At 47.5% G+C, this 20,189-nt stretch overlaps 1 protein-coding gene across 1 annotated transcript; it reads right to left on the reverse strand.

Annotated features, from left to right (window-relative positions):
- Positions 1 to 236: 236 nt before the first annotated feature.
- On the reverse strand, positions 237 to 19,308 carry rcc2 (regulator of chromosome condensation 2). The gene is made up of 13 exons (XM_072449281.1): positions 19,169 to 19,308; positions 17,143 to 17,363; positions 16,217 to 16,310; positions 15,572 to 15,715; positions 15,366 to 15,497; positions 15,214 to 15,302; positions 14,289 to 14,403; positions 13,982 to 14,148; positions 13,730 to 13,910; positions 13,551 to 13,656; positions 13,056 to 13,128; positions 1,038 to 1,115; positions 237 to 960 (listed from the first exon to the last, which is right to left on the reverse strand). The coding sequence occupies exons 2-13, from the start codon at positions 17,341 to 17,343 to the stop codon at positions 856 to 858; spliced, it is 1,485 nt and encodes a 494-aa protein (XP_072305382.1). The 5' UTR covers positions 17,344 to 17,363; positions 19,169 to 19,308; the 3' UTR covers positions 237 to 855.
- Positions 19,309 to 20,189: the final 881 nt, after the last annotated feature.

Below are 20,189 nucleotides of genomic sequence, written 5' to 3' on the forward strand. Positions count from 1 at the left end.
CTCGTCACATAAAAAGCAAACTCAGTTAGTTTGGAGGTGTCTCTGTAATCAGAGCCATATCTGGCATTCTGGTGGGTCATCCTGAACTCTGTGAGCATGTTCGTCCTGCACAAGTCTGTTCCACCATTACAACACAGATCCCTCTGGGACTAAGAATCGAGGCTGAGAAACTCAAATAAACCAGAGCCACAGTAATGTAAAAGATGTATGCATAAATACAATGATGGCACAAACTATTTTTAACCTCATTTTACTAGAACTTTATTTCATCATTTTACAAGAAAACAAACTGAAAATTGTCACCATAAAACAGAACAGCAAAGAACATCCATGGCCTCCACTCACACAGGGCAGGATTCATTATTGTTGAAAGTCAGCTGCTCCAGAAGTCGCTTTGAGCGTTTGAAAGGAAACGTGAACACAAGTCTAAGAAAGACTGAGGTATGCATCTATGATGCCAACACTGAACACAACTAAAGGAATGTAACAGTGGAGTACAAAGTCAAAAATTACAAAATTCATTTGCATGTTTGGCAGCTGCACAAAGCCCAACTGCCACATCCACCAACACCTAAACTACAGGAGCCGTTCAAAGGCACAGGTGAGTGTTGGTCTACACGCCTCAGAGGCGGCTAGAGGGAGCACCCGTAAAACCTCCGTCTCTCCAATACTGCACCCACAACAAGAACAAAAACAAAGCTTTGAAAAGAGCATGAGCGGGCTTGAGGAAGCACTACTGTGGAGTGTGAGAGTGTAAACCGTGGCACCAGGACAGTGACAGGTGTAGACAGTTCAGTCTGAAATGAGGCCGGGGGCTGTGTGGCGCTGTGTGGCCCCAGCTCAGAGGGCTCCGGTTCACACTGTTCGAGGGTTGTACTCTGGCAGCTTCTTCAGTTTTTCCTGCTCCTGCTCAGTATCTTGTCTGGCTATAACCAGAGAGTGGGCGTATCCCATGGTCACCTGAAAACACACAGAGTTAGACACGCCTCCTCTCACTTCCTGCTGTGGCCTACACACGAGGACGGTCCTGGGCTCACCTGCTCTGCGTAGATGCCGTCCAGAGTCTTGACCTCCTGAGCACTGGTGGACGACTTGGCTTTGTTGTCTCCGTATCCCTGAGAGCAAAGACATGGTCACACACGGTCACACACACGCACAGTCTCACACACACGCACAGTCAGTCTCACACACTCTCGCAGTCAGTCTCACACAGTCAGTCTCACACACACACGCACGCACAGTCACTCTCAAACACACGGGGACACACACACACTCTCGCACAGTCAGTCTCACACTCTCACACAGTCAGTCACACACACGGGGGCACACGGTCGGTCAGTCAGTCACACACACGGGGGCACACGGTCGGTCAGTCAGTCAGTCACACACACGGGGGCACACGGTCAGTCAGTCAGTCACACACACGGGGGCACACGGTCGGTCAGTCAGTCACACACACGGGGGCACACGGTCGGTCAGTCAGTCAGTCACACACACGGGGGCACACGGTCAGTCAGTCAGTCACACACACGGGGGCACACGGTCAGTCATTCAGTCAGTCACACACACGGGGGCACACGGTCAGTCATTCAGTCAGTCACACACACGGGGGCACACGGTCAGTCAGTCAGTCAGTCAGTCACACACACGGGGGCACACGGTCAGTCATTCAGTCAGTCACACACACGGGGGCACACGGTCAGTCAGTCAGTCAGTCACACACACGGGGGCACACGGTCAGTCAGTCAGTCAGTCACACACACGGGGGCACACGGTCAGTCATTCAGTCAGTCACACACACGGGGGCACACGGTCAGTCAGTCAGTCAGTCAGTCACACACACGGGGGCACACGGTCAGTCAGTCAGTCAGTCAGTCACACACACGGGGGCACACGGTCAGTCAGTCAGTCACACACACGGGGGCACACGGTCAGTCATTCAGTCAGTCACACACACGGGGGCACACGGTCAGTCAGTCAGTCAGTCAGTCACACACACGGGGGCACACGGTCAGTCAGTCAGTCAGTCAGTCACACACACGGGGGCACACGGTCAGTCAGTCAGTCAGTCACACACACGGGGGCACGCGGTCAGTCAGTCAGTCAGTCACACACACGGGGGCACACGGTCGGTCAGTCAGTCAGTCACACACACGGGGACACACGGTCAGTCAGTCAGTCACACACGGTCAGTCAGTCACACACACACGGTCAGTCAGTCAGTCACACACACACGGGGGCACACGGTCAGTCAGTCAGTCAGTCACACACACGGGGGCACACGGTCAGTCAGTCAGTCACACACGGTCAGTCAGTCACACACACACACACACGGGGGCACACGGTCAGTCAGTCAGTCACACACACGGGGACACACGGTCAGTCAGTCAGTCACACACACGGGGACACACGGTCAGTCAGTCAGTCAGTCACACACACGGGGACACACGGTCAGTCTGTCAGTCACACACGGTCAGTCAGTCAGTCACACACGGGGATGGACGGACGGACGCACGCACGCGGGCGGGACTAGAGTTTGAATCCTGCAGTGACTTCACTTTATTCATATCGTTCTTTTGATATTTAAATTTTTCAAACGTGAAAGGTGTCATTTGTGCAGAGCAGAGGGTCACTCTCCTCTACGCCCTTCCCATCTCTGATTGGATGCTTGTTCTCTTTACCTGTTTCATTGGTTATTTTTGTTGAAACTGGTGTATGATTGGCTGCGTGTAGAAAGTGGGCGAGAGCATAGCAAATGTGCAGTGTTTACAGCAGACAGCACACGTCATGCGATTTGAAAAAGGGCCTTTCTACATCATTTAACTGAGGTTTTGCAAAACGTGAAGGGCATAAATAAGAGCAGATTGACTGGAAAAAAGAGGCATTTAGAAGATATGCTGCAGTTTATCTAACGTAAAATAGACAACAACAAATGATCGTTCAAACTATGAATTAATTGTGGTTGTAGCAGTGGCTTAGAGGTTTTATTCATCTACAAAGCTAAAGCAGAGAAACTACAGGACAAACAGCTCATTGAAACGTTGTGGATTGTGCCTCCTCATGAGGAAGAGGAGCGTTCAAAGCCCAAGCTCAGGGCGCTCTACTGAAAAAGAGTTTAGTGGAAGTTTGGAAAAGGGTGTAGGGGAATGGAGATGGACATTCCACGGCCAGATAACAGAAAATCTCTCTTTGAACATTGGGGGTTTTTCGTTCTCCCTCTGTCCCTCACCGCAGGGGAGCCGCTGTGACTTGTGTGATAACTGATCTTCTTCTCCCCACAGTCTTACAGGAGGATGCCCCGACAAACTATGTTTTATGGATTATGCCATGAATGTTTGTCCGAATCAACTCCCTACACCACATGTTTCACCTTGTGTTACGTACTTTTCCACTGTTTAAGGTTTTATATTCCCAATGCTTTAACTCGAGCGCCCATCACAGGTGAAAGAAGATGTAAAATGTGTCTACCTCAAGAAATAATGTGCACAAACTGCCAAAAGTGTTTAACGTGTAAATGTTAAAACAGGGTTCAATGTTTTTGCCATTATTATTTACGTTACTCCAGTTTTATTTTCTCGGTCAGGAAAATGTTAAACAGGAAGTTTTCGCAGTAGCGCCCGCCCCTTTCGCTCCCAGCATGCCCTGCGGGCCAGGTATCAAAAGGACGCTCCAAGCTAGAAACGCTCTCTTTGTTCTCCTCTTGTTCTTTTCTTCTCATCCCCTTTGTCTTCTCTCTGAAAGCTGTCTCCACGGACAGGCCTTTAACTTTTCCTTTGTCTCAACAAAATCCGTCCGTCACGTGGTCGACAAGGCCATGCCAGCCCAGGACTCTGAAACCACCTGAAACCACCTGGAACTACCTGGAACTACCTGGAACTACCTGGAACTACCTGGAACTACGCTTAAGCGCTAAACCGGACTTTCTTTGCTACTTCGTTTCTTTTCTTTTTGAAGTAATCTACGCCGTTTACGTGGATCAGCGCTACGTCCTCATCTGAGTAAAGGCCGCGTGAGGAGCTAACACGCCGCTAAAGCGTTCTACCGCTAAGGAACTCCCCGACATCGCCTCCGCTGCCGCCGCCGCTTCAAGGAGGTCGCAGCACACCGCTCCACGCGACCCCTCGCTCCCCGGCGCCAAGGACCCTACAGCACGTCGCAGCCTCCTCCGCTCCACGCGACGCCTCGCTCCGGACCTCGTCCGCGGACAAGGACCAGTCGGACCGAGTCTCTACAGAACCGTAAGCCGAGTCCATTGTGCGGTCTTTGTGGCGTGATTTGGGTAGAGCTCAGCTGTTCCTCCTCCCTTTAGCTTCTCACTTTCCCTCTTTTTGATATAGATTAGCATAGACACGTTTGGTTATCAAAGGCAAAACCCTGGTTTAACATTATCTGCATGAAATCTGCTGTTAAATCTGATATAACATCACCTGTGATTTACCTGTGCGCATTTCTGCTCCGGTGTTTTGATTACCCTTTTGATAAATAAACTACACGAAAGAGTTATTGACTATTGTTTGTTTGATTAGACTATGTGCAAGTCCCTGAATCGTGAAACACCCTTCAGACCTTTTTAACGAGCGCGATTAAGGACCGTATCTTAGCTCTTTGGGTTTAACCCTGGTGCCCCGTCTTGTCTCGTTTCTGCTAAGAAACCTCCCTTAATCATAAACTGAATACATGTAGTTTGAGACCCTACATATCTGGTGCCCCGTGTGAGGCGATTAAACTTTTCATAGTCTATGAATCAGATTAGTACTCATAAACTTTTGTGGACGTTTGAACTCAAACTGTATGCTGCTGTGTCGATGCTGGAATATGAGACTGCTTTGTGAACTTGCCTGCGCTCTAACGATGCTTGGATAAACCGTACGCTGCTGTTACCATACGCAAACCGCCTAGTTACTTCACGAACACGTGCACAAGATAATTATCGAACCTGGGGAAGCTTATTAGGGCTGTAACGCCGCATAAGCACATCCACCCCAAGACGGCAGGGGCAGTACGGCGAGTTTCCCGTCCCCGAACAACTGTCACGCTCGTGAATATTTTTGGCTCGCTACCAAATGACACGAGCAGAAGCTAGTACATAGGCTACGGCCCTGAGCTCGCACAAACACAAGCCGAGCTAGTACGCTAAATGCCATGTTGTTGTGCTAACCGCCATTTTGTCTTTACAAACCACGCGGCCGAGCGTGGATGCTAATGCTAACACATGAGCTAAATGCTAACAAAGCCGTGTAGAGCGCGCTGAGTGACGACTCGACGCTAACTCTGACCCCCCATAGAGGCGGTCCCAGGCGCCCTGCGCCCAGCTGGAATTCCTCCGGAGGAAAACTGTCCAGCCCAGGAGCTTTGTCTCCACCTAGTGGTCATTAAATTGAATCACACTCTTAGCGGAGCCTTGTCTCCACCTAGTGGTCATTAAATTGAATCACACTCTTTGCGGAGCTCTGTCTCCATCTAGTGGTCATTAAATTGAATCACACTCTTTGCGGAGCTCTGTCTCCATCTAGTGGTCATTAAATTGAATCACACTCTTAGCGGAGCTTTGTCTCCACCTAGTGGTCATTAAATTGAATCACTCTTAGCGGAGCTTTGTCTCCATCTAGTGGTCATTAAATTGAATCACACGCTTAGCGGAGCTTTGTCTCCATCTGGTGGTGGGTAAATTGTACTACACTTTACCCTTAGGCTGACCCTGTTCCCCTGTCAACACACACCGGGGGGTGACAATCAAGTCTCACCTAGACACTAACAAGATTAGTGTTTACTTTCACACTGCATGCTCCTCGCTGCTAACACAGATTGTTTAAATGCTTTCGCACAGTTTCCCTACTGCTGTTTTAACACTTTAATCAATATTTTTCTTTTAGAAGTGCATGGCCTGTTTTAACTAACCGCTTTGTACCTGTTCTGCTGCAAGTGTGTACACGCCCCAGAACAACACCTTGGTTAACGCTCGTTCTGCACAGCTGACGCTGTTTTAACGCGTTAATCAATATTTTTCTTTTGAAATGCATGGCCTGTTTTAATTAACCGCTGTGTATCTGTTTTGCAAGTGCTTGCATGCTCCTAAGCTCACACCTTGTTTAACGTTCGTTCTGCACAGCCGACGCTGTTGTAACGCGTTAATCAATATTTTTCTTTTAGAAGTGCATGGCCTGTTTTAACTAACCGCTTTGTACCTGTTCTGCTGCAAGTGTGCACACGCCCCAGAACAACACCTTGTTTAACGCTCGTTCTGCACAGCTGACGCTGCTGTTTAACGCTTTGATTAAACAAAATTTTTCCTTTCTATACACTGCATGAGTTTCAACTAATCTCCGCAGGTGTACCCCGGCGCTAAGTAACACTTCACTGTGAATGCTGCACGCTATCAGAATAACAGCTTGTTGTTTACCTGTTTGATTGCCTACTGAATGCTGGTCAAGAACAGCAAGTGTCGCCCCGACCAGACCTCTTGTTACGTAACTGCATGGCCCTGACCCCGCTAAGCCTTGCCGTGTAACCTAGTGAACTGCTGTGGACACTGCATGTGTCCATGGTTGATGTCTAATTGCAATGCCATTTAACATGCCTTGTTAACTGTTGTTTCATCCAAACATCAACACCCGCACGACTGCATGCCCCGCTCACGCACAAACTAGCAAGCTACACGCACAAAGGTTAGCCTAGCCACAACAACTTAACATGAACACTCTAAAACGTTTCTTTTAAAATCTCCTAAGCGAGCGATTTTAATTCAGAAACTATCGGCGTCCCGACATATCTGTCCCACTTGACCGAATTGATCTAGACAACTCACAGACCTGGCGACTTGGGACCTTCTCGTCCCGACCCTGCCCAAAGTAAACATGGTGGACTCTGATAGTGATGTTATTCACTGGCCTGTAGACAACCTACACGAGTCCATGGTAGACTATACCAGTGAAGTAGCCCCTGGCGTCCTGGGAAGGAACAGGCTCCTGTTCAACAGGGTCCTTCACGAGGACCTTGCGCTGTGGATTGACCTCCGACACGCGCCAAAGGCCCTGGAAGCTGACCTGGAAGATGCTAAGCACGCGCTCCACCGATCCATTCAGGCGACTGAAAAGGCAGAGACTGAGCTGCATGACCTTAGACTCCAGATAAGAGACCTGACTGACAGGCGAAGCCGTGCGAAACCGTCCTACGACCGACCGAGTACAGACAACCGGGAGGACCACGGGAGGGGGACTCAACCCAGTCCAACCCCCGTGACCTGCCTGGATCCACAGAGGCTGTACTTCGAGGAAGAAAGGGGAGACTGGACAGGCCGTAGCTGGCCACCACGGGGCCACGACTACGACAGACGTAAGAGCCCCACCCCGTACGCTGACAATGACCGACCCAGAGACGATCGAACCTCCGACTCTGACACGCATGGACGAACCTTCGGGGGGAGGAGCCCCAGCCGGACCTACACTGACGGTAGACGACTGGGGGACGGCCGTGACCGAGACAAGTCCCGGTACCACCCCGGACCCGACTCTACCAGCTCCGCCCGACGTTATTCGGACTATGACCTACGGGACAGGCGACGCGACAGACGTGACAGCCCCCGCAGACATCACGCCGAACTACAGGACGCGCGACGAGACGACCACGGTAGCCCCCGCAGGCACTACGATGACCACAGGGACGCGCAACGAGATGACCGTGGGGACACTCGCAGGTACCCCGACGACTTCAGGGACACTCGTGAAGACTATCGCGAGGGCAGAGACCCCGATAGACGCCATCGAGGCCCGACCGACCATGACTTCGACAAAATAGCCAGGCATATCTCTCGGTTTGAGCCCAAGCCAGGCGTCGCTAACGACACCAGCGCGTACCTGAGAGACATCGACTTCTATGCTGGACGCCTGTCGGATCCGTCAATCAAAGACAAGATCTTCTTGATCAAACTAACGTCCAGCCGAGACGTTAGCAGCTTCATGGAACGCCAACCTCCTTACGTCCTGAAGGACTATGAGCTCTTGTGTCATGCTCTCGTCGAAGAGTACTCAGATACAGGCACCTCAATAGGGTTGCCTGCTGCCCTGATGTGCAAGCAAGGCAGACACGAGGCTCCTCAAGCCTACAACGACCGATTGAGGAAAGCGTATTTTGGAGCACAAAACGAAGCAGGGATGGAGGAGGACAAACATTTCAAATCTTTGTTCCTACAGAACCTCCACCCCGCAACCAGCTACCACCTGGGCGTGGCAGCCTGCCCAATAACTCAAAGCAGCCGCCAGCTGCGAGATTTAGCGGTAAGGAGCAACACCAAACAGGCAGGAACAACAATCAGAACCCAAGGCCACTCTTCCGTCCTGAGCGTCGAAAGACCTCTCGAGCTAGAGGGCACCTTGGAAAACCATCGCTCGGGAGACACCCGAGGACCGCAAAGACCGTTTAGGGACAGGGAGAACTCCTCAGATAGGTATAACAACCGAAGGGATGCCAGACCGTTCAAAAGGGACTCCCGGCCTAACGGCTCAACGAAGGAAGAAACCCAAGGAGACTCCGCAGGTAAGTCTTCCTCTAAACTGAGTCTCGACGCTTCGAACCTCAGTAAAGAACAGCTGAGTAAGGTGCTGAAAATGATCCAAGACATGAAATGGAACCAGAAAAGTAAAGCGGAGGTCCGCGCCGTAACCTCCCTCGGACCTGAGACGAGTGATAACTCAGCGCTCAGCCAATCGGAAGACGAGTTAGAAGACTTCTATCGGAGCCCTGTGGACCTGGACCCTCTGTCGGAAACACCTGTCACTGGGGACCAACCCCCTGAAAACCAGGAACTTGACAGCGACGATCAAATGCCACCGGAGGCCAACGACGTCTTTGTGGTCCAGGTAAGTTCTATCTCCAGCCCACAGGATAACGACCCGTCGATCATCCAATGCGAGCCCCCCTTTACCCAGTTTCTTGGTAACCTTTCCGAAAAGGGAGCCGCACGCAAGCTTTATCTTTCAGTCCTCTTGGAGGACAACTTCGTGCATGACGCACTCCTTGATACAGCCGCCGACATCAGCTTGATCTCTCGCGATCTTTTCAGAACCTTACAAAAAGTGGCCCAGCACTCTCAACGAGAACTGAAGTCACAGCCCTGCGGCTTGGAAATCCGACCTTACTCTCATGTCAACACCACCCTTGACGAGGTAGCCCTGATCCAGATAACGATCGGCCCCATGAAACTGATGCATCCTGTTTACGTTTCACCTTTGAATTCTATTCCCCTTCTTTTTAGGTCAAGCGCTGCTCAGTCGCTTCAAGCCACTGGTTGATTTTAAACGACTCAAAATCTGGGCACAAGTCCGTCGACCTCTGCCCACGCCCCAATCAACTCCGTCAGTTCAGTGCTGTGCCATCGTGACCCCTCCCAAGGTCGACGTGCCGCCAGACAAAGACCTCAACGACCTAGCCGACTCCCTGGCAAAACAAGGGGCCCTTGAAGGGGCTCCCTGTAACTTACAGGCTGACTCACTGGACAGTGAGTTGATGCCCACCCAGCCCACCCTTTCGGTGGCCGCGATCACACGGCCCCGTGCTGTCACCGGACGGCCCCAGCCCGATCGCGCCCTTCTCGAAGTGTCTCCGACCTTTGCTTCCTCTGACCTTGTGTCTCTACAAGCAGCCGATGGGGCCATAAGCCGCATCATCGGTTTCCTTCCTGACCCTGCGCCAAGTGCCATCCCTCCTGATGCACTTGCTGCCGACGCATCTCTCGCTGCGCTGTGGCGCACAAGAGAGAACTTCACCTTGCGTCATGGACTGCTGGTGTTTGCCTCTGAGATCCTCACTGCACCCGCATTTGTGGTATCTCAGAGTCTCCGGGGGGTTATGCTGACGCACGCACACGACGCGCCAACAGCTGGCCTCCGGGGGGTCAACGCCACATACAAACTCTTGACTGACCGACAGATGACCCTCCCCCTACACCTGTTGTACAAACCGGGAGAGGTTAGCATCGCAACCGCTTACACCAACCACCAATACATGTCGGACTTACAGGAGCACCTGAAAGCGACCTTCTCTTTCGCTCAGAAGAAGCTTGAGAAAAGTGCAAAGGATTGCAAGGCTTACTACGATCAGAAAGCCCCGAACGACAAGGTATTACATCTTAGCGCACCCAATCGGACAGACAAGAGACTGGCTAACCAAGCTAACCCGAAAGCTCCTCCCACGTTGGTCGGGACCCTACGAGATTGTCAACAAACGATCTCCGGTGGTGTACCACGTGAAGATCACCAAAGGACGCAGAGAACCTACTCCGAAGTGGGTTCATCGCAACCAAATCAAAGTGCACCAAAACCCCATGGGACATGTCAGGGATGCCGATAGTTCCAACTAGAACACAACTCTGACAAACACACGCCCGTTAGGGACTGTACTAACAACTGTTTTGCACGGATTGTAAAGTCTACTAACCCTAACCACCAAAACCTAATCATCAAAGAATTACGTGTTAGTGTCTCTAAAAACATCCCCAGATGTATGTTGACAGAAGCATGTGGTCACAACGCCTCCTCCTGATGGCATGTGACACTTACAGACCCCAGACGTTATTGCGTATCGTGATAGCAATACATGACAGTACCGGCGGCGTTTGCGGTTAAAAACCTGTGACAGCAGACAGCGCGTGCCCAACCTTCGTGGCGGTGCGAGACCAGGTCAGAGACCCGGGCTAAAATAGTTGGGGGGCCGTTGACTCGTGAACACTTCCCTCCGAGAGGCGATCCTCCACTATGACAAGCATGACACAGCAGCACGAGTTGTTCTGCCCCGACGACATCTAACGCAGGCGCCACCTACTGGAGCTTGAAAAATTTTAGCCAAATCCCCGACTTACAGCTGGTCCTAAGCCCGCAAAGTCCTACCACTAGCCTCGTATGTTAATCTCCCCTGCATGCAAACCATAGAGTAGAATATCCTGTCACCTGTTTCGAACAGAAGCGGTCCAACCTAGAAGTTGCCCCTTCGCTAGGGTGAAACGTATGTCAAGAACCTTGTTAACCACTTTTGTTTTTTTTTTCCACCATAGACATCCACTTTGATCTAATTTTGTACCTCGATACTACATAAGCTACCTCGGTGTCTTAGAATCTTGTTTCTACGCCAAATTTTTGCACTAGGAGTCAAGAGCTCTTGCATGGTTTACCACTCCCTCTCAGGATGATGTGCTGAGAGTTAGTAGCCTAGGGATAGTGTAACACCCACTAGCACCTGCCCCTCAGCCCAAATAGGATAAAGCGACCAGTCCAGGTTCAGAGGTTTACCCAAATCATGCCACTCTGTGCCGCTCGCTGACTCGGTAAGGACATTCCCTTTGACATTTGCCCGATGCTTCTTCATCGGAGAACCAACGGCCAATCGGGGGGTTGTAGGGGAATAGAGATGGACATTCCACGGCCAGTTAACAGAAAATCTCTCTTTGAACATTGGGGGTTTTTCGTTCTCCCTCTGTCCCTCACCACAGGGGAGCCGCTGTGACTTGTGTGATAACTGATCTTCTTCTCCCCACAGTCTTACAGGAGGATGCCCCGACAAACTATGTTTTATGGATTATGCCATGAATGTTTGTCCGAATCAACTCCCTACACCACATGTTTCACCTTGTGTTACGTATTTTTCCACTGTTTAAGGTTTTATATTCCCAATGCTTTAACTCGATATTTTTCATCACAGGTGAAAGATGTAAAATGTGTCTACCTCAAGAAATAATGTGCACAAACTGCCAAAAGTGTTTAACGTGTAAATGTTAAAACAGGGTTCAATGTTTTTGCCATTATTATTTACATGACTCCAGTTTTATTTTCTCGGTCAGGAAAATGTTAAACAGGAAGTTTTCGCAGTAGCGCCCGCCCCTTTCGCTCCCAGCATGCCCTGCGGGCCAGGTATCAAAAGGACGCTCCAAGCTAGAAACGCTCTCTTTGTTCTCCTCTTGTTCTTTTCTTCTCATCCCCTTTGTCTTCTCTCTGAAAGCTGTCTCCACGGACAGGCCTTTCACTTTTCCTTTGTCTCAACAAAATCCGTCCGTCACGTGGTCGACAAGGCCATGCCAGCCCAGGACTCTGAAACCACCTGAAACTACCTGGAACTACGCTTAAGCGCTAAACCGGACAGAGACTTTCTTTGTTACTTCGTTTCTTTTCTTTTTGAAGTAATCTACGCCGTTTACGTGGATCAGCGCTACGTCCTCATCTGAGTAAAGGCCGCGTGAGGAGCTAACACGCCGCTAAAGCGTTCTACCGCTAAGGAACTCCCCGACATTGCCTCCGCTGCCGCCGCCGCTTCAAGGAGGTCGCAGCACACCGCTCCACGCGACCCCTCGCTCCCCGGCGCAGCACACCGCTCCCCGGCGCCAAGGACCCTACAGTACGTCGCAGCCTCCTCCGTTCCACGCGACGCCTCGCTCCCCGACCGCCGCCAGCTCCACGGCCGCCGCCCGCTTCACGAACCTTCGCCGCCACACCACTCCACGCGACGCCTCGCTCTGGACCTCGTCCGCGGACAAGGACCAGTCGGACTGAGTCTCTACAGAACCGTAAGCCGAGTCCATTGTGCGGTCTTTGTGGCGTGATTTGGGTAGAGCTCAGCTGTTCCTCCTCCCTTTAGCTTCTCACTTTCCCTCTTTTTGATATAGATTAGCATAGACACGTTTGGTTATCAAAGGCAAAACCCTGGTTTAACATTATCTGCATGAAATTTGCTGTTAAATCTGATATAACATCACCTGTGATTTACCTGTGCGCATTTCTGCTCCAGTGTTTTGATTACCCTTTTGATAAATAAACTACACGAAAGAGTTATTGACTATTGTTTGTTTGAATAGACTATGTGTAAGTCCCTGAATCGTGAAACACCCTTCAGACCTTTTTAACGAGCGCGATTAAGGACCGTATCTTAGCTCTTTGGGTTTAACCCTGGTGCCCGATCTTGTCTCGTTTCTGTTAAGAAACCTCCCTTAATCATAAACTGAATACATGTAGTTTGAGACCCTACAAGGGCCTAAGTCAGACGTATGTCAGAACAATGTGTGTGCAGGGTCTCACCAGCTCTCCAAAGGTGGGCGAGGGCCCAAAGCTGATTGTACTCTCATCTGCAGCTATAATGATGCTGCTTTTCCTGTTCACAACAAAAGCAGGACACTATTAAACACAACAAAAAACTCACTAAACCTCACTATGTTACTCTGGATATTTTAACATAACAAAGGCAAGACAGAGAATTTGGCTCTGTCATTTTATATTCCCATAATTTGAATAGATGTTGCTAGGTTACACACCCACCAGATGTGCAGAGTTTGTATTTGTTAAAACAGGGTCAACAACCGATGCAGTAGAAAAAAATATTGACTTTTTTAAATACACATACTGGCTCAGAATCTAAACCACACCCACTAGACTAACAGAGGTGGAACCCTGCGCTCGCAGGTGGTGCAGTGGCTTTGACCATTTGCAGAATGTCTCTACACTCACACGACCCCCATTTCACTCTCCAACTGTCCTGTCTAGTAAAGTCTTGGGTCAGAAACATCACAAACTCACCCGCAGCCCAGATTGCGAATCTTCCAGCCGCACAGGTCCTGCACTATTTTGGGGTACATGGTGCACTCTCTGCTGGTGTTGGTCACTCCCCAAAAGAACAGGCCTCCTGTAAAACATCAGACTGCTCAGATGTGCCACGAACCATCAGAGAAGCACCAGAGCGCGGCCTGCTCTCTTACCCATCTCGTTGACAGCAAAAGAACACTGGTAACCAGTGTAGATGAGAGAGGCCCCGCGGCCCGGGAAGTCGAACAGCTTCACCAAGCGAGGAACCATTTCATCTTTCTGCTCCGTGTGTCCAAGGCGACCGTAGCCACCAAAGCCCCAGCTGAACACGCGCTTCTGAGAGTCCAAGACCAGCTGCACACACAGGGAGGTTGTTTTTAAATCATCTTAACTGCAGCAGTTTTAGCAGACAGAAAAAGACTCACTGTGTGGTTAGATCCACAAGCCACATCTCGAACCACCACGTTTGGAACCGGCGTAATCTGGCCATCTTTGGACTTCTCTATGAAGAGGGCCACTCGGCGTGCGATGAGCTCACAGTCAAACTCGATTCTGTTAGACCTAGCAATGTACTTTCCATCACTGTTGTGACCTGAGATTTAAGTACACAAAACCATGATTAACTTAAGCTCATACTAACATACAGAACATGTGCTCACTGTAGATCAAAGTACAAAGGTACAAACATAAACATTTCGACCCATTTGGTCTGTGGGGATGCAGCATACATACCCAGTTGTCCATAATCTGGACAGCCAAAGGAGTACAGGTTCCCTTTGCAGTCCACCACCATGCTGAACTCAGCCCCACACGCCACCTTCACCAGAGGCTGCCCGTTGTAGGAGATCTGCAAGAGACACACCATGGAGGAGTTTGTTTCTAGAAACACAGACACCAAAGTTCAAATGCTTCTGATGACGATTTCAAATTTGAATCGAGACCCAGTTGTCTCTAATGGTCAACAATCATCTTGGCCAATCCTCTCGGGCTGTAGACCTGCCCTGTCGACCCATTGGTCGACTAAAAGGGGTGTGGGAAAATCTAAAAAAAAAGTCTATCTCCATGTATCTGACGCCAAACTGCACTCAAGACTGTATTTATACAGAAAAGTACTAGTAAAGAGTGTATTCATGTTAGTTATATACAGTATTCATGGGTTCCAGCTTCCTATGGCCACGGCCCTTCATTCTCATTCTGAAACTCACAGATTCACTTCTAAATGTGTGACTACAATTCACTACATAGTTTCTTAATTTTGGTGTTGTCCCATAAAAATCCTTAATCCAAATAAAAGACGAATAGACTTAAACAGCCCTACAGTCCTCATCAGTAAAGCATGGGGTTTGGAGCAGTTCAGATAAATAGATAAGATTAAAAGAGTGTCCCGTTTATGTTTAGAATATTAACAATAAAAGCCATTTTAATTTTTTCTTATAATAAAGTACATTTGAATGGTACATTTTCCTCAATAAATATTATATTGTGAACTCTGCTGTAGCTGTAGTTTCTGTGAATCAAGGGTTGAATACATATTATGATTAGGATTAATATATACACATACAAATATATTTTAAAAGGGAAAACCCTCAAAATGTGACATAAAACGGAAACTGAATACATCATTCTTACTACACAGCCTAAGTGCACAAACACTCACTGTTGCCGGGGTCAGCACAGCGTCCGTCTGGGTGCCTTGACCCAACTGCCCGAGTTTGTTCTCTCCAAAAGAGTAGGCCGTGCCGTCCTCTGAGGAGAACAAGTGTTAATCTACAGAACAAGGCCATTGTCCATGTTTTCATGTGTAAAGACCTGTCAGGGCCAAAGTGTGGTTCCGTCCACAGGCTGCAGCTACAACCACATGGTCAGACAGAGAATCGATGAGCTTTGGGGCGTCCAGACGTTTAGTGTCACCATGACCGAGCTGGCCCTTGTCATTCCGCCCTAACGCAACACAAGCCTTTAGATGACAGCCTGTACGGGCTTATACAAACATGAGAGCGGGGACATGGACTCACCCCAGCTCCACAGCTTGCCCTCAGTGGTGATGAGGAGGCTGAAGGCTGCACAGGGGCCCGACACCACACAGCTCACCTGGATGTCATTCAGACAGCCGTAGCGATGAGGGCCCCACAGGTTCTGGCCTAAGTTTCTGAAAGCCACTGAAGTACACAAAATAATCTTGAGTAAACCAACATCATTTACAGCTTCATCAAAAAGACCATTTTAACACTATATACCGGTACTCTGTTATTGTAAAAGACAAATATTCTGCATTTTTGGTATCTTCATAGGAACAGAGTTAGAGCTCCATCTACTGGAAGCAGAGGCAATAACAAAGAGGAGCTAAAGTGCTTATGCAGGTACGCTGCAGGTACGCAGCAGGTACGCAGCAGGTACGCAGCAGGTACGCAGCAGGTACTCTACCCATGATGTCACAGAAGTGTAAAGTTTGAAACTGAGTGTTTTCTGAGGCTCAGCGGGAAGAGGACTTGCTAAACAAGCTTCATCAACTCAAGGTATGTTTTTGATGAAAGAACAATTTTAAAACACCATTAAAGGCTCTAAAAAGTCAATGTTGCATAATGTGTGTCCTGTGCTAAGAACGTTGGTAATTGACAATCCTTCTGAACATTGTACAATTGACTTGGTACTAAACATACCTTGTTGTTTGGGTACCTCTTTCCTTCCAATCAAATCCCAGTTGGTTGCTCCAAAGATTAGCAACTGTCCTTTCACCTTTGGGCACTCAAGTTTCTGTTGAAAGTGCACACAAGAGAGGAACATGTGAATATATGAGAAGGAAGTTCTGAGATGTTCCACAGATATTTTTTGGTTTTGCTATTGTACCTCTATGGACTTTTTGCACGCATGATCACAAAAGTAAAATTTTGAGCGTTCAATCTCGAGCCGTGTAGTCCTCACGACATTAGACATTTGCCCAGGAACCATGGGACCGATTCAAACGTCTTACAATCCAACCACATCTACAACCCCCTTATTTTCAAGTCAAGTCAACCATTCTGGGGAGGTTCAGTTTGTACTTAAACAAAAAACTATTACAAGTCCCTAAATCTCTGAAAAATGAATTGCCAAAACCCAACAAAGCCTCAGTCTGTCAGTCTTACTTTTTTTTATATTTAGTCCCAAAAATCTAGGCAGGATTTGAAACCTGATGTTCTTATGACCACTTCTCATTCTCAATTTCACTAAGAGTTGAGACATTTGTTTGTGCTCCAAAGGGTTCAGAAATAGCTTCAGCTTGAATTGAGGAAACTTTAAGGGGAAATTAAGCAGAATGATGTGGGGATAAGTAAATATTAAAGTGTGGCAGTCTAAAAAGCTTAATTCTTTACTTACAATGAAAATGTTAATGTGTAATATTTGCCTATCAAATAAAAAAACAAGCTAAAATACATGTTTTTTGTGTCACTTACCAAAGCTGAGTGGTCATCACCTTAAGCACCTTGATCTATCACATTTTCTCTACTTTATTTGCATTAGGTTCCACATCACTTTTGCCTCTGAAGTCTAGAATATATTTCTCTCTCAAAAGGTTTATGTAAAGCCAATGATGTGTCAAACATACAATTTTCTCTTTGAGGTCTTCTGCCACGGTGACCGGCTGGAGCCCGGACTTGGCTGCAGGTCTTCCAGGCTTCTTATTGTTTTCCTGCTCAAAGTCAAACTCGTCATCACTGCTGAAGTCTCGCTCCTTCCTCTTTCCACTCGTCTTCTTCTTTTTCATGGCCCCGTTTCCTGCCACGTCTGTCACCTTCTTACGAGGCATCGTTCACAATGAAGACCGTCCTGTACAAGATGATTTCATCACAAAAAATAATAAAGACTGATCACAATGACTAAAACTATGGCTTAAAAGTATATACATTCATGTGAACTAAAATTATGACTTAAAGTAGATATTTTTGTCGACTAAATGTACTGCTTTTTTCATTGAATAATAAAAACTACACCATGAATCAAAGGATGAGTGGAGACTTGGGATGTAAGGATAAAAGCAGCTCACAGCATGATATTCACTGTGATATTTTGAAAAGGCAAACGGATTCTTTCCTGTTAAAATACGCTGTTGATGCAAATCATTAGTCATTCAAAAGACTTAAAATAAAAAAAGTGCTAAATAACAGCAATAATGCATTTAATACAGCTTTAACAGAGGCACAGTACCTTTAATAAGAGTTGGGACCTTAATTTTAGGTCTGTGTCACCGTCAGGCGTGTGCCAACATATTGAAATATCGTGATACTAAATTTGATGATACAGTATCGATATCGTGGTCTGCTCACGGCAGCGGTATCGCCATGAGTCATTTTTGGTATAATTTACCCAATTATTTTGTGACCACACTACAATGTTGTTGTTCGTTCAAAGCAAGGACTATTTGACATTTTGATGATTAAAAAGAGTGCATTTCATTTTGAGTATGTGCGGGTCGTGTTGTTCATGTTGTTCAAATGTATTTGGCTCTTTAAAAATAGTGATGTATCGTAGAATATCATGAGCAAGATACTGATTATCGTATCGTGAGCCATGTATTGAATCGTGAGTGATCCTGTGTACAATGTGTTGAGGTTGTGGTAGCATTACTTCAAATTGAATAAAAAAAAAGTACTACCAAGCTCATTCTGCTGGAGTTCTCCTGGGGGCCAACAAAAATGCCCCGAGCCATAATTTTGCACACCCAAAGATATCATTGAAACTTTTTAGATATGCAAGTTCAATATTTCACAAACTAAAGACCATGAAACAAGTCTGTAGTCCACATAAAAAATCTTTCCCACAGAAAGATGAAATTAAAAACGCTCTTTAGAACAGTTCAAGTGAAATATATAAGGTTGATTCAAATTGGATACTTTTATTTTATACATTTCGTCGATCAAATTAGGATGTCTTTTTTTTTTACTAAGACTAGACTAAAACTAAAAAAAGAGTTAGTCGACTTCTTAAACAATAATTGATTAAAATACTAAATAGGATTAGATAAACCCTGGTGCCAAGGAGCTCCTGCTAAAGTAACGTGAATACTTGTAGTAATATAGAACGCTACAGTAAACGTGAAGGACACACTCTATCATGAAATAAAGTGAGAATAAGTGACTATTTTGTTCAATTCTCACTTCCAAACTAAACGGTACAGCTTTAAATGTGACGTTCAAAGCAGCAGACAAAAGCCCAAGTGGTCGGGAGCAGGTTTAGCATCGCGGCTAACATTAGCGTCATTAGGCTAAGCAGCTAAGTCGCTCTTTGTTCACTGAACGCTTTTCGGGGTCGTTTGACAAACTAACAACCGTCAGACAGCGGAACGGCACGGCACGGGAGACGCTTAAGTTTGAGCAGAACCACACGCCAAACCCGCAGCGGTCCTAAACGCAGAGCTAGAAGATATTGTTTTAAATGGGCTAACAGCGTTCTTCACCGTGCGTAAGCTAATAGCGCTCGTCAAAAACACGGAACCCAAACAAAACCGCTGCACGTACACAAACTTTTGCGACGTAATGTGGTTGTGTGGCGTTTCCGGGCGGACTACGCGTTCGCCAGTGGGATCTGTGGGTTTGTGTCAATAGAAATGTCAAAACTAAGAATATTTCATGTACCGGTAATTTCCTGAATCAGCAGCTCTCAGTCCGTCTCCGTTTTGATTGATTTGAACAAAAGAAGCTGCAGTCTGCTTTTACACCACGTGGTTTGCTTTTACTATTCACAGGAAACGGAGCGAGCCCTCCTCCTTCCTCCAGCCGGCCTCCTGCCCCTGCCCATCCGGCCCCAGGATCCAGGCTCCTGCCCCACATCAGCCCCCACATCAGCCCCCACATCAGCCCCCACATCAGCCCCCACATCAGCCCCAGGATCCAGGATCCAGAACACCGAGCTCCAGCCTCTGTCGTGGAGGGAGAGGTATCCGCAGGTAAAGCTGTCATCCATAAATGTCAGTTAAAGAGTTTTAACTGTTCCAAATCAGACAGTTTGAAAGCTTTAAAAAACATAAATCTAAATCTTTAACAGTCTAGTGTTACGATTGGGGGGGAACTCAATTTAACGATTATTCACGATTATTGAGACTGTGACCAAACAACCGTGAAATCTTTCATTTGCTTTCATTCCCGTGCTCAAACTGCTTTACGAAAATTAACTATCTGAAAGACGAAATAAAGTTAAATGTGACAGCCAGATAAACAAGATATTTACATTTAATTCTATTTTTGGGCTGTATATTGAACAAAAATATACATCAATTTGCTTCTTAAATTATCACAATTATTACTTTTTGTGACCTGAATAATCACGATTATCGATTAACCTAATAATCGTGACATGCCCAGTGTGTTATTCGTACTTCGCTGTATGGATGTAGCTTTTCACTTTCTGTAGACGTAATTTTGTATCTGTTGTTACGTTTAGTATTGTTTTCTTTATTTGTTATTCTGTTCCTGTATCTCCAGGTAAAGCCCATGGAACTATATTGTAACAGGGGGTGGGTGAAAAAGTCACGAGAAACAGGTTTGCTCGTATAGGCTTTAATGTTTAACGACGACAAGCTCCAGAACAGAATGTAACAGGTTTTTTTTTATTAACCACCCTATGACAACCATTGCGGCAACATTAGAACGCTACAAT

Source organism: Eucyclogobius newberryi, unplaced genomic scaffold (assembly GCF_026437365.1).
Source record: "Eucyclogobius newberryi isolate DKJ021-1_F unplaced genomic scaffold, fEucNew1.0.hap1 SCAF_17, whole genome shotgun sequence".
NCBI classification, from domain to species: Eukaryota; Metazoa; Chordata; class Actinopteri; order Gobiiformes; family Gobiidae; genus Eucyclogobius; species Eucyclogobius newberryi.